A 14,955-nucleotide genomic window follows, 5' to 3' on the forward strand; every position below is an offset into this window, starting at 1 on the left:
TCATTAAAGAAAAAGTAAAATGATATAACTGGTGATCAATCGTTACACGAAAATGGTCTACAATTCTACATGCCAGAAAAGCCTACGCTACATTATGTGTGTATAACCCGAAACAACAAAATCCAACAACTTCGTCTCTTTACAAGAATTACTCTAACCATTCCCTTCCCTGATCTCTTCCCATTTCCTAATCTAAGAAAGAAAACCATTCTATTAAGGATATCATCCATGTCAGTTGGCAGAAATCTGTTGCTCCAGCATAGCCACAGGAAATGAGTCAGAACTTTGTGGTTAGGTTGAAATATCAGGCAGCATAACATCAAGCAAACTTCACGTCCAAGCTACCACCACACTGGATTAGTACAATTTTTCATTTTGTGATCCTCCCATTGACGTATGTCTTGACAATACACACAATAATGGATCAATTTTCATCATCTATTAAGGAGGCAAAGGAAAAAGGTTTGAACTTGTAGCCATCGCCATAGTAGAATTTATTTTGAAATTCTACCCAATGAAGACGCAGGGCATGAAGAAACGCACTCAGACTCTCCATCATGAGTAGTATAAAGGCAGTTGCAAAGGCAAAAACAACTAGCCCTATTATCCGAATGATGAGATTTTCATACCTGTTATAGGTTATTGATAAGGAATGACATCAATGATTAGGATAAACTGATGACATGAAGAATAACAATGCAACAAATAAATGCAAACATTGAGAGTGGATAATTCTGGAGCCTAAACCATGCCCACAAAAAAAAAAAAAAGAAAAAAAGTAAACATGAGAGCGTGCTTTTAATTTCATGGGAATCTGAATTAATTTAACTTAAATTTCTTCATTATCTCCCTAGATGCATAAATATTTATGGTTAACAATGGAAGTTAGATGCATGGTATTTTTCATAACACCTAGCCAGCAGAGTACATCAAAGGCCGTTCCATTGGAATGTATATTTATGGGGAAAAAATCCAAAAAAGACAAAGAAAAGTGAAGCAATTCAATAAAGGACATGAAAACAGCCCAAGTAAAATACTGTACCATATAAAGGCTTATATATAAATCAAACTCACCCCCAAGCAAGAAGCAGGACTTTCTCATAAAAAACAGTTGAAAGTTCTGAGTGAGCCAAGCTGCGAAGTGATGACAAAAATTAATGAATGAACAGCGAATGAAAACAGAAAATTAAAGAAAAAGCCGAAGCTGATTAAAACCTTAATGCCCAAAGTCGAAGATAAGATGCTGTATTTGAAACTGAGCCTAGAACAAACTCAATGGCGTGAATCATTTGGTGGACAAAGACCTCACTGAAATTGAATTCCTCCTGATGTTGCCCTGCTGAACCTGGTTCCACCTCAGGGTCCATCTCAGTTGTATTAAGCTTACCATAAGTTTGCCCTTGAAAAAATCTCTATAATAATTCAGGATAGAAGAAGATTAATTGCCTGACAAACTCAATGGCCATGTGTTATTACTAACTGGCTATGAAGGAAAGTATAGAACAAGTTGAAATATGGCAACACAAAAAAGTCAGCATAGCCTATAGAAGTAAGTAAGTTAGAACAAGCATATTTTAGTCCACAGAAAAAGATCCTGTAATGGATCTCATGTTGAGTTGAAGTTCAACCACCTTCAGCGGATTAGAATCCTAATAGGGGAAGCTCAAACCCCGGCATAATTTACACATATCAAGCTTTCAAGCAATAAAATAATAGAACTCTGAAAGCAAAAGTGGCACCTCATCATAAAGCTTCTTTAGTATAAAAGGTTTTGGAAAGAGCATCCAAGGAACTGCAATTAGAGCAGAAAGTAACAAAACTACCTGCATATAAGCCGTAACTCAGAAAAACGAGGAAATATAACAATAATATATTTATGAAGCAACAATGAAAAAAAGAACCAGAATCATACTTGAAGTACCCCTTGGCCCCAGAATAACTGATTCTCACCAAGTTTCTCAAACGGGCTTAAAAACATGTAAATCATTACATGATAGAGGTCCGCTTGTGAGCCAGTACACCACTTAACAACAATGAGAAGGGAAAGATACCCAAATAGACTGTTGAGGAAAATCATTTGTGGCACAAACTGGTACCTAGAAAGCAACATGAAGAGTAAGTTGAAACATTTTACTCAAAGGACGGCAACAATAATAGCTACATCGAGTTAGAAGAGCAACACACCTTATATCTATTGAGTTACCAAAAAAACAAGCGTTGAAATAACTCAACAGAATTCCTAAGTTCATATGCACCACACCAAGTAGAATGGACATCTTCATCTTGAGGGAGTTAAGGAAAGCCAATTCTGAACGACTTCCACGCCATCTGGGATCCACACCAAATGGGTATGTTTCTCGATATTTGACTAAACCAATGGTATGCGCATCCCTGATAAAATGTGGAGAATGAAGAAAAACCAAACAGCACAAAGTTAAGACCAGTTAAAAACAGCTTCCCAATCAAGCTCGGAAGCTGTAGAGGGCATTAACAGACAAGTGCATGTTTGCAAGGGACGGCAATAAATTATTCCTCATGGCATAATTTTTTCAACTTATAAATGAAACATCAATAATTTCAAATAAACAGAACTATAGTTTTCCTGTTAGAATTGATCCTATATAAGTATAACAAAAAATAGAAACAAATGTATGATAATATGTACAAACTTAAAACAGGGGGGAAAAGTCAAATGATATTTGCTTCAGTCTTCAAGGATAACTGGCAGATGTCATGGTAACTCTTATAAGTTAGAACTGTTACCAAATAAATTGATGGTGTCAAACGAAATGATTATTCACATTGTCGTTCACAACTTAGCAGAATGACGTGAATTGACATCAGAATTTTAGAAAATGTAAAATTCAGCATATCAAGGAGTTTATACCATAACTTCAATGTTTGAACATAGGACCTCTCCCCAAATGACATACATCCCATCAACCTGGCTACAGAACATTTTCGAGAATACCTTTGTACATAAAATGCATTAAAGAAGAGAAGGCAATCAACTCATGTTCACAGCAATAGCCAACTCCGAAACGCAATAACCAAGTTATTGAAGAACTTTTTCTTTTTGTAAATGGAATAGCTCTCAACAATAGTTTTAATAAAGAATGCACAAGTGTAATTCAAAGAAATAATAAAGACAGCATAAAATACCAAGTAATGCATCATGTATTTAGGAAATATAACAAATAAAAAATACTAGCACAAAAGTTATTGAAGACCTGCATGAATTATCTCGGCATTTGTAAGCCGACGCTCCAAATATGTGAAAAGGAACACAGAAAAATTCATTGTAGATTAACCCACAGTAGATTGAAAATAATGACATTAAAAGAAGCACATAGCGCCCGCCAAATAGCATCTCCATAAAGCTTCCAAGTCTCTGGGAGAAATAAAATAAAACTATCAGGTGTCTAGTTCCGATGCCAACTTTCAAAGTGCAAGACAAAAGTAAGGCATAACCGGTTTATCTGTATGCAATTATGTGTTTCGCAGAAAATAAATAAAGTTTTGTTTTCAATATATTTTGATCGGAACCCAACCTAGAAATTACACTCTGATGCTAATCTGCTCGTAGTAAGTGGACGTACTAGCTTGTTGAACATCACAATGATGATCTTATTAGACATTAGATGGAAAAAGAATGATGTTCAATTGATGTGTCACACCCATTATGCATTTGGTATAATCTTTCCAATGTTTACTTTATTTGTGACAGTTACAATGAAATCACCTGAGCGCTGAGCTTTTTTTCACATGCTATAAGGACTAATGCTCCAAGCAATAGGCAAATTCCATGACCCCAGTCCCCAAACATCACCGCGAAAAGAAATGGGAATGTAATAACCGTGTAAACTGCAGGATTCGCTTCTTGATATCTTGCAACACTGCCATTAAAAATGCTCGTCAGGAGTATTTTCAGTTTTCCAATAAAGTTATACTTTGTCTTATTTGTAGTGCATCCATGTTGATCTGACGGTTTATTTATCAACTGGCATAGAAGCTATTAATGTATTTCCAATTCCACGAAAAGTAATTAACTTCACTGCGTCTTTAAAGCATATATGCTACTCTTACAAACCATAATGAATATTGTGCTCACCCATATGCATCAACGATTTCCTGATATGGGCTTGTGAAATTGTTGGTCCTAAAATATGTAGGCGGAGATTCCAGTGCATCCATTGAATGAAAGATTATGCCAACTAGTGAATTGCTATCAAAAGTTGCACGTTGCAATGCCTCCTGAATCTGGAATATCATAAATGCAATCTCTTTAGTGATAAACTGATAATATAAATAACCGGTAATGTTAAGGAAACAAAAAAACAACCAGTTTTATTTAGTATTCATTAATTACTGCTAAATTTTTTTGGTTACTAAACATTTCCGATAAATAACAAAGTGTCCCAATTATTAAAAAAAAAAAGATTTAGTTGGGATCTACCTGTGCTGTTGCAGATATAGGGCACCATCCTTCCCCAACAAGACATTTTTTTGTGACATCAAAGTTTAGCATGTTCAACGTATCATAGACGGCTTTCTCTCTTCTTACCTAGGACACGATGATGAGATTGAGAACCATTACTTGAGAATAATTATCAGAGATTAGTACACTTTTCCAGCTACAACAGACAGAACAGAAAAAATCTGAGACGATGATATTCAGAAGTTAACTCTTACCATGTCCATCCATTTTTCAACATTATCTCCTACAGAAGCTAGAGCCTTATTCCGGTGCCTAGTCCCAGCATCCAAAGTAGCTTCTATGTCAGCAAGACGTGATGAAACCTATGACCACCAACTAAGCTTTTCAAATCATATTGTTTTCAATTTCCTATGTATAAGTCACAAAAGACGACATAAATGATATAGAGCAACAGAAACAATCTACTTGGCAAGGCACAATTCATTTCAATATAATTCACATTTTCTCATGATACTACTCATTACCAATGAATGATATTGCCAGAAACAAAACTCAACAGCTTTATGTTACCGTTTTCTGAAATCTTATTTAGTATATAAGGAAGCCTCATAGATTGCACACTAGTATCTGAATGCTATGATAAGGTTTGATACTATTTATTTAATGTTTCCGTAGTTTTCTTTGCCCCGTTGAAAGTTGACACTGAAGCTACAAAAGGCCCAATATTGTCTAGTGTGTAGAGCATACATGGCCCGTGTCCATTGTCATAAACTCATAATACAATATTATACACAATTGGAAAAAGGGGTGGGGTGGGGGGGGGGGGGTGGAATTAATATCTTCTTAAGCTCATGTTTACCTCGTTAATTATCTGCCTCTGTTTACTTATATCTTCAGGGACAGGGTAACTATGTGCCCCAAACGCCTCACAAATTTTCAGAATCTTTGTTCTTGCTCGCTCCCCAGAGAAAAGCACCACAAATACTGCTTTCTCTATCTGGAAAGAAAACTTCAGAGGTCAGTCTTCATGCGGACAAAGAATCCATTGATCAGAAAATAAATGGAGGCATAAAATGGTACAATGATTTCTTAAATACAGAATAAGAAAATTGTAGCCGAAAATAAATCATCATTAAAGTAATAAGAAGAAAGAAAACCATCTCATTTGAAATAGGATCCATGAGTTGGTCATCAGCTGGTTCCTGATTGAACAGCATGTTGCCTCTTGTAGCACGAAACAACATCCTTTCAAAGTTAAGAACTTTGGATTTACAAATTGTGCCGCTGATAAATCTTAAACCAGATTGATTTGTTGGCTCCATACTCGTTTCCTATTAAATATACAAATAATTGAAGCGCATTCCAAGATAAATAAAATTGAGGGGAAATAAAAGGTAATAGACTAGAGGATTCTAAACTTTTGAATGATGAAATTACGAAGGACCTGTTCAAACAAAAATGGTGTCTCAACATAATCTCCTTTTGAGTTAATATTCTCCTCTAGTTCTCTCTCTTCTGGAACAGCATGGCCATGATTTGAAAATAGAACAGCAGATGCCTGAGATTTATCCATAAAATTATATCACGGATACAGGGAAAAAAGTATATAGTAAGTATTTTATATCAAAGCAAATGGATTAACATAAAATCAGAAACAATATTAGAATAAGTACAGCATTCTAGTATTTAATGCGAAGTTGTGATCAGAAAAAGCACTATTTGCTAACTAAATTCGAGCGGAAAATATTATTATAATGAAGATAAGAGGAAGCAGATGATCAACTCTAGCACTTTCAAAGAAACATGAGGTTATGAGAATATGTTCAATACTAATCACAAAACGAAATACCTTTTGCAATACAACTTTGAACTCCAAGAGTTCCATATATGATTGCTGAAGTTTCTCACTGTTAGAATTCATTTCAGTTAGCACATGTTCATGCTCAGCAAGTTGTATCTGTTTTCAGAGGAATCCAAGAGACTAAAAACGTCAGCTTCGAGTGTAAAGTTTCCACATAAAATAGGAAAATGCAGATAACTGACTTAAATTACATCATGTCATTTCTAATTTCTTGTCCTGCATCCTGAACCTATTAACTTGAATGCAAGCCCTAGGGCACTCACTGACCATATCTGTTGGGGAAAAAGCAGTAAAATAAGAGAAGGACCTCTAAATCCTCCAAGTGAATATCTGGCTGCATTACTGGATCAGAAGATACTACACCAGCTTTACTGATTTGATCCTTGAAGAATCGTAGCTTTCTTGAAATTTCTGCACATCGCTTCACCTGTTAAATACAAATGGGACTTAATATTGATAAATAAATAAATATCGACAAGTATAAGCATAACCCTGACTTTTGAAGATTGCTGATATCATATCCAATCCAAAAATAAACTATAAGCGATAACTTTAATATTTTTTCTATACACCAAGTTCGGTTTACGTAAATTCTAGAAACTTGAGGGAAAACATCTTTTAAAAAACTATTCCAAAGTTAGAACAAGTTTTAAAATCAAATCTTGAGGATTTGGATAACAATAGTCTGATTGACATGAAACGATTAATGCTATTTGTCATATTCTTCCAACTAAGTGTATTTAGCAGGAAGTCCAAAAGGAAAACCTTTAAATTCCAACTTCACCTCAAATATTGACAAACAAAAATAATACATTTTAAACTTCAATGCAGAAAAAAGACAACAAATATCGGGGTATAGAAAAACCAACAGGATTCCGGCTAATGAGAGCAGGGAAGATTACCTGGTTAACAAACGTTCTCTGAAAGGGACTTTTCTCAGCATTTAACTGTAGATGAAGAAAGTATGTTCATAAGAGCACAATTATTTTAGATCTTAGAAGAATTTTACAGCAGCAACGTCCAAACCAGGAATTCTGGGAAGGCCAAAAGCACTTCTAGAAGCCCATATATACATCAATGATTCATCAGAAAGTAGTAACTACTTAGGAGAGACCTCCTATAATTATAAACATTCTAAAGAAGTTATGAACGACGAATAATATAACAACAACAATGAATTGTGAACTGAACTACACAATTGTTGACCAGCTCTTCAATAGTAAATAGATTCATCATGCAAAGAAATTTCACATAAACACTCAGAACGTTCGATCACAGTTTTCACTAACTGTGCATGTGACAAACAACAAGAGAAACACCATTTGCCATTACCAGATTCATTTCAACTGTGAAATTCAACAACATAGCAATCTTCAACCGTTCCTTGAGAGATACGTAAACAGTTTTTCGGTTTTCATACTGAACTCGAACAAAACGACGAACGAACTCCAAAAACAAACACGAAGAAATCATTCTTCCAAAAGTAAAGATAAAAAACGAGCGAAAAAAATCAAAATGACGGAAAATTTGTGTAAGTAAAAGAAAAGAACACGAAGCTGATCTATGAAAGAGTATTATGGAACGTACGTCTCGGAATTGGAGGAGGCCGAGTTCGCCGAGATAGGAGACGGCTCGGTGAGCGGACTCGGCGGGAATGATGAGTTGGACGAGCGTCATCTTCTCGGAGCGCATCAGATCCATCGGCGGGAGCCGTTCCATTTTCCCGGGAAACAAGCAGGGAGCGGAACTTCGCGTTTAGATCTGAGAAAAGAAAATGAAAAACTTCTCTTTGTTTATTTTTATTTTTATTTTTTACGTGCGAAGAGTGAGAGGTTTGGAGTGCGTGTTTTTCCCTTTTTTTTTCTTTTCTTTTTTTAAGTTGGAGGCATAGGCATCGGAGTTGATGAAGATAGTGCTTGCAGTTTTGCAACTGTCATTGCAATACACACACGAACACGATGGAACGTGATTGAACGAACTTGGCGAAAAATAAAGAAATTCAGTGTTTAGTGTGGGAGAAATTACAAACAGAAAACATGGTTACTCTCTATTTCAAGTTGAGACTTGAGTCCATCAACTTGGATGGAAATGGTTACTCTCTGTTTGTAACTTTGTATGTGTTTGGTGTTTTTCAATCCACTTAAAAAGAATGTATATATGTTAATTTTAGGATTAATTTTTGTGTCATGTGACTATGAGAAAATAATTCTTCCCAATTTTTTTAATAATTCAAAGAATAAAGTGTAATTTTTTATTATTAATTTTATAATCAAAAAAAATATTAAAAAATATTAAAAAATTAAAAAATTATACTTTATTTTTTTAATTATTAAAAAAAATTGAGAGAATTTATTTTTTTTAACTATAAACCTTAGATAATCTTAGGTGAGCGGGATAAAAGGACTACATTATATTACATTTTCTTCTCAAGTTGCTTTCTATTGTCGTGTGAAGTGGAATTAATTTTAAATTTAGGCTAGCATTTGCTAAAGTTTGACATTAAAAGTTATATACAAAGTCTCACTAAAAGTGTAATAAATCATATTTAATTTATCATTCATAGAATGATCCATTAAGATGGATTTAAAAGGAAGATTGAGACTGAAAGATAAAGATTAAAAAATAATATTAAAAAATAAAGATTTGATTAAATTTTTATATTATATTTTATTTAAGATATAATACTTTATTTAGTTTTAAATAAATATAAACAGAAATCCTAATTTATTTTAAAGAGGAATAAAATTGAAATTTAAAAAGTTAAAAGAGAATATATTTTAAAAAACATTATTAAATTTTAATACTATGTGTATTCACTTTTTTAAAAGTATCGAAGAAATTAAAATATTATTTCCTAAAATATAAATTTTAATTTCAGTCTCTATTTATCAAATATAATGTTAAGTCGAAATCCTCTAATCTCAGTTACAATTTTAATATCTACAAACAAACACAACCTTACAAGAATATAAGAGAAATTTGAACTTTAAAGTATAACTTTTTCTTTTTTTAATTCCATTTATCGTATATAATATTTAATTGAAAAAGTATAGTGAAACAATGAGTTTAGTGAACAATATGAATAATAGAGTTAAAAAAGAAATTAAAATCAGATGATAATTAATTAAAATAATTTCTAATAATTTTGAATTTTAAAATTTTAAAAAATAAGTATTTGCAAATGATCCAGTTACGTATATGGTAACCTCCCTTTTCCGCGTGTGATTTCTGCCTTGCAGTGCCTTCCTCTCGCGCATTCTCTTCGACTCTCTCCGCTCTGACGCCACAAAGAACACCACCCGCCGCCGCCCAGAACACCAGCCGACACTGCCCAACTGTCCACGAATGTCCGACGAAGACACCTCCTTCGCACACATTTCGTCTGTCGTGCAGCCCACCAACACGCCATTATGTATGCAGATGGTCGTTTTAGTGAGTAATTGGATGGTTATTTTTTATCACAGACGTTGGATGTTCATTTCTATACTTAGCCGGATTGTTATTGTTACTATCAAAGGCGGAGCTAGATGAAATATTAGAGGGAGGGGGCAAAAATATTTACACAATAAAATAAGATCAAAATAAAAACATAAGGGAATTAAACAGAAATTTATATATAATTTAAATTTAAAAAATTAAAGTTAGGGGGCTATTGTCCCCCTTTCCCACTATGTGGCTCCGCCACTGGTTACTGTTTACGTAGATGGTTGTTTTTTGGGGCTTAATGGGTTCTGTTAAAACAGCAATGGAAGAACAAGCCTTGCTGCGATTTGGTATCCATCCGGTAGCATGTCGACGACGGCTGGGGGTGGGTGCCGTAGCAGCAACGAGGGAGACCTATTCAGCGGTCACGAGTTCAACAATCTGGGACGCTAGGGCAACGGTGGCAGAACGCAACCTCCAGACTGGGTACCGGCGTGGGAGACAGCAGCGAGCTAGGCACCAGGGACGCGTGATGGGAACGACGAAGGCCATCCTCGACGCGGGCGGCCGACGGATGACACAGAGACTCGCGACGGAAAGGTGGCATCCGTCCGAGCTGTTGGTTGCCGGCGACGGATACAAACACACGCGAGAGAGGGGGTGGGCTGGGGTTGAAGTTGATGGACGGTGATAGTGTCTCTTACGCCACTGAGGTAGGATGGTTAGTGAAGAACGTTAGGGGTGACTGCTGGCTGGGGAGGAAGAAGGATTTGAGGGTGAAAACTCTTTGTAATTAGGGTTTGGATGGTTGTTTTTGTGAAATAACTGAATGAGGGTTTTTAGATTTAGGGGAATTTACGGAGTGGTTTTCATTTTTTATCCCTATTGGGCTAAATAACCAACCTATTGTTCACATTATCAAGATTCTTCATTGTCTCCCTAGCGGAGTTGTATTAATTTTAAAAAAATAGTATTAGTCCTTTTAACTAATTTTATATTTATTGCTATTACATACATTTAATAAATAAAATATAATTTAATAAATATATTAATTTATTCATACAATTCTTTCAAAAATATCTTTATCATATATAATTTATAAAAAAAATTATTTTATCAACTCTAAAAGTTGATCCTATAATCTTTTTAGTTATTGTATAATATAGTTATCATCTTAACTAGGCAACTACCAATTCGGTACTCGAAAAATTCAGGTCCTGATAAAATAATACCCAAAAGATATTATTCGCAAAATAGTTCCCGAATAATTTTTAAATTTGACAAAAATGACTATCCATTACTTGACTTTGTTTTCATTGACGGAAAATATTGAGTTGGACAAAAAATTTGATAAAATTCTCAATTTACTCTTGGTTCTACTGTTACTCTCTCTCTTTCAAAAGATCGTTGTATTCCTCCTTCTTATTCTTCATATATAGAAATGGAGAACAGTCATCATCTCTCCCGCAACATCATTATCATCAGGCCAAACTCATCCAAATTTTGGAAGAAAGGCTAAAACTTTAGCAACTAAAGGATAATCAAAATTTATGAATGAACCAATTTCTTTATTTATAATAACTCACAAAAATGTCCAGAACAACGAGGTGGAGAAGAGGAAAAACGATAGCAGCAACAAGGTGACCAAAAAAGAAAAACGACAATCAAATATAATCAAAACAAAACATATTATTAAAGCGACAATAAAATAGATGAAGAAAAAATGAAAACAGCGCTACAGATAAGCTTGACGAAGCTCACCCGAACTGCACTAAAGCATCTCCTCCATCAACGAAAAAGACCTCTACCTCCAAAAATACCACCACCACAACAAAGGCGAGAAGAAGAATACAAATACAAATATCATATTCCAATCTAAGAAAACGTGATGCAACAAAAATAAAAAGAAATCTCAAGAGAAGCACGAAGAAAGTGGCGTAAAGGTGAGCATTGTTGCGATGCAGTGGAGAATTAGCAGCAACAGTTGCCATGGAAGAAGTTTAGGGCACTGCGATATTCTTCTTCAGCAATTTGGTCCTCATGGTCTCATGGAATCTCAATCTTTCTTTTTTTCTAGAAAGTTTTTTTTTTAATTTCTTGTTTGTAAAAAAATCTTTTTTTTTATTATTGATAAAAAACAAGATGATAATGAAGTTGTGTGGTGAAAAATTAGAATGATAGTAGAATTGAGATTGTGTGAGAGGTTGGTGGTAGTGGGAGTTGGGAGGAAGGGGTTGGTGATTAAGGGTAAATTAGAGATTTTATCAAATTTGTTGGCCAACTCAGCATTTTTTGTCAATGAAAACGGAATCAAACGATAGATGATTACTTTTATTCAATTTAAAAATTGTTCAAAAGCTATTTTATCGATAACATCTTTTATATTCTATTTTATCTGTATCTAGATCTTTCGAATACTGAATTGATATTTATCTCTTATTATTATTATTATTATTATCTATATTTAATTTATAAAAATATAAATTATTAGACATGTTTAGTATGTATAAATAATAATAATAATAATAATAATTGTCTTTGGGGGATTGGTTAAGACTTAAGAGAATAAGGGAAAATTTTGGTTATTTCCACGCAGCATTAGATGCGACCGTGGAGTACTCCTATACGCAACCGCAACAATACATTGAAGCGATAATGTTGCAGAGGGCTTTTTTATTTAAATAATAAAAGAAATACTTTAATTCCCATAATACGTAAGGATAGAAAGGAAAACAAAAATGCACAAGACCACTTCAGAAGAAATACCCGCAAAATAACTTAAGTCTTTATTTTAGGGGGAGAGCTACCGAATTGAATCTGATATGGCAAAACCACTTCTGCCTCGGCGCTAGTGAAATGGACATAAGTGGCCATTTAATGACTGGTGCCCACGAAATGCGCACATCAGGTGAGACAGACACGAAATGGTGTCCAACTCATTGATACTACAAACAAAATGGTACAAATAAGGTGTACCGCATGTGAAATTGGTTCCGAGTTTTGCTATATAAACGCTTGTGGTTACCAGTGTGTTACCATACACGAAAGGAACTATTCTCCTTCAATCTCTTCCAACACCAAAATCTCTCTTCCACCTCTTTATTTTCTTTCTCTCTTAAATATCATGGTTGCTAGTTTTGTTGTGTCTATAGCTTCTGAAAACATCTATGTCATCATATATCCAAATAGAAAAATTTTTCATACAGCAGAAGGTATTACATTTGTTTGTAATGATCCACTTTGGATAATGATTCTGCCACAAACATCGTTGCAAGAACTGAAAAATTTGATTCTCATGAATACTGGTATGGTTGGAAAAAAGAAAATCACGAAGTTGACTTACAGGATGCTAGTTGCAGTAGCCAACTCGTTTGCATATCAGAAAATGTAGATTAAATCTGACCAACATTTTTCGATGATGTTTTTTTTATCATCGTAGCATTGGAAGCATCTATTCATTGAAATTTTGTGTGAATCTTCAGGATATTGGTGGAACCTCATCTAACTCTAATAATATGGAGTAGGTTAGAAATTTGGGATCGGTATAATTCGTTCCCTTTCAGGATATTGGTAGGGGTCATAGTCCCACCTTTAATGCGTTTGTGACGCCGGAACAAAATACAGAAAATTGGCATGCACGTCCCTCCCCTTCCAACCTTGTTGCATTCCCAGAAGGTCATGCTGATGGCTTGGCAGACACGTATGATGAAGATGAGATTGAAGATTTTAGCGGTGATGAAGCAGAAGTTGTTCCCGAAACCCAATTGCTTTATCGCGAGACAGTTCTTCCATTTCGTGCCGAATTGGGAGGTGGGGGTGGGGGTGGTGTATCCAGCAGCTGCCAGCACACCATCTATCTTTAAATCTTGGAACAATGAACTCGACTACTGCAGAAGACAGACCGAGTAACTATGCTTTGTCGGGTGAGATGAAGCTCGAGATTGGGTTGAAGTTTCTCAACAGAGAAACAGCGATGCTTGCTGTCAAGAACTACAACATCCTGATCGTCTTAGATAAGGCTCAAGTATCTGCCACCTAATTTGTAGCACGCTCACTATCAGAATGTCATGCTTTCGGCTGTGCCACTCTGATAGCAAGAAGTATTACGACGATTTCATATACTTAATAATATAATAGGAGCCTTTGACTCAAAACCGTACCGTTGTTTCCGTTGAAAACCCGAAAAAATTACTTTATCTTGAAAATAAACAAGCATATACCAATATACATAACTTATTACTCAAGTAACTTATACATATTATATACATACAAATCATACAACTCCTATCCCTCTTACAAAATTATAATGTTAATGGCAAGGGAAGAATAATATCTAAACTAAAACATCGTATATATAAGCAAAACGCAATACAACTCTTCGTAAACTTCTTCCTTCGTCTTCTGAAAAGATAAAACTGTAGGGGGTGAGAACCTAACCACATGGTCTCACCATAGATTTTCAGAATTTGTTATAAAAAGATATTTAATAAAAAAATTGTTTTCAAGCTCAGTGATTATCGTTATCTTATGAATATTTTGAAAAAAAAACTGACGTTTACTTATCCAAATTCAAAGTTCATTTCTTTAAATTATAAAAAAATTCCAAAATTCAATAATACGCCATAATATAATAAAATACAGCCCCTCCGACCCAGAACAGGATCAAGTCACGGCCTCCTGCCCAACATAATATAATCAAACCTCGGTCTCTGGCCCAAACATATTCAACCTCGGCCTCCGGCCCAAACATAATCAACCACGCTATCATCAAAGGCATCAATTCATTTACCAATAACTCAGTCTCAAAAGTACCACATCAGGAACAAACACAGGCAAAACAGACAAGAAAAACACAGGTATAGATAACAGTTACAGCAAATAGCTTAGATAGCAGCTAATAACAGTTTAGCAGTTAGGCAGACCAAAACAAATTCAAACTCAAACAAAACATGTAAATGCATATGATGCATGCCTGTCCTACGACTAATTATATCATCTATCAGTTATATAGCCAACCCGATATGTCCTGGTAGCTAACCTTGGACGAAAACACCCATTGCGGAGCAAGTAGCTCTGAGCTACAACCCCCTTGCTACTACCCGCTTAACCCAGAGCGAATGGAAGAACCACTACTACCGCTACTACTCAGGCGGGTGTTCAAAAGCTCAACCTGGAGTAAGTGGAATAATCCACTACTGCTGTTACTACCCAGGCGTCATAATCACTGACTTGG

The 14,955-nt window shown here is 35.0% G+C and overlaps 1 protein-coding gene across 1 annotated transcript; it reads right to left on the reverse strand.

Annotated features, from left to right (window-relative positions):
• LOC107629167 (V-type proton ATPase subunit a1-like) lies at positions 1-8,322 on the reverse strand. Its single transcript, XM_016331881.3, has 18 exons — positions 7,887-8,322; positions 7,202-7,246; positions 6,607-6,726; positions 6,288-6,395; positions 5,883-5,996; positions 5,596-5,769; positions 5,298-5,435; positions 4,693-4,800; positions 4,457-4,564; positions 4,112-4,260; positions 3,743-3,896; positions 3,231-3,391; positions 2,185-2,391; positions 1,913-2,096; positions 1,740-1,823; positions 1,216-1,412; positions 1,075-1,134; positions 1-629 (listed from the first exon to the last, which is right to left on the reverse strand). Exons 1-18 carry the CDS (start codon positions 8,016-8,018, stop codon positions 425-427), a joined length of 2,448 nt encoding a protein of 815 aa, XP_016187367.2. The 5' UTR covers positions 8,019-8,322; the 3' UTR covers positions 1-424.
• Positions 8,323-14,955: the final 6,633 nt, after the last annotated feature.

This window comes from Arachis ipaensis, chromosome B3 (assembly GCF_059453495.1).
Source record: "Arachis ipaensis isolate K30076 ecotype BB chromosome B3, ASM5945349v1, whole genome shotgun sequence".
Taxonomy (NCBI): domain Eukaryota; kingdom Viridiplantae; phylum Streptophyta; class Magnoliopsida; order Fabales; family Fabaceae; genus Arachis; species Arachis ipaensis.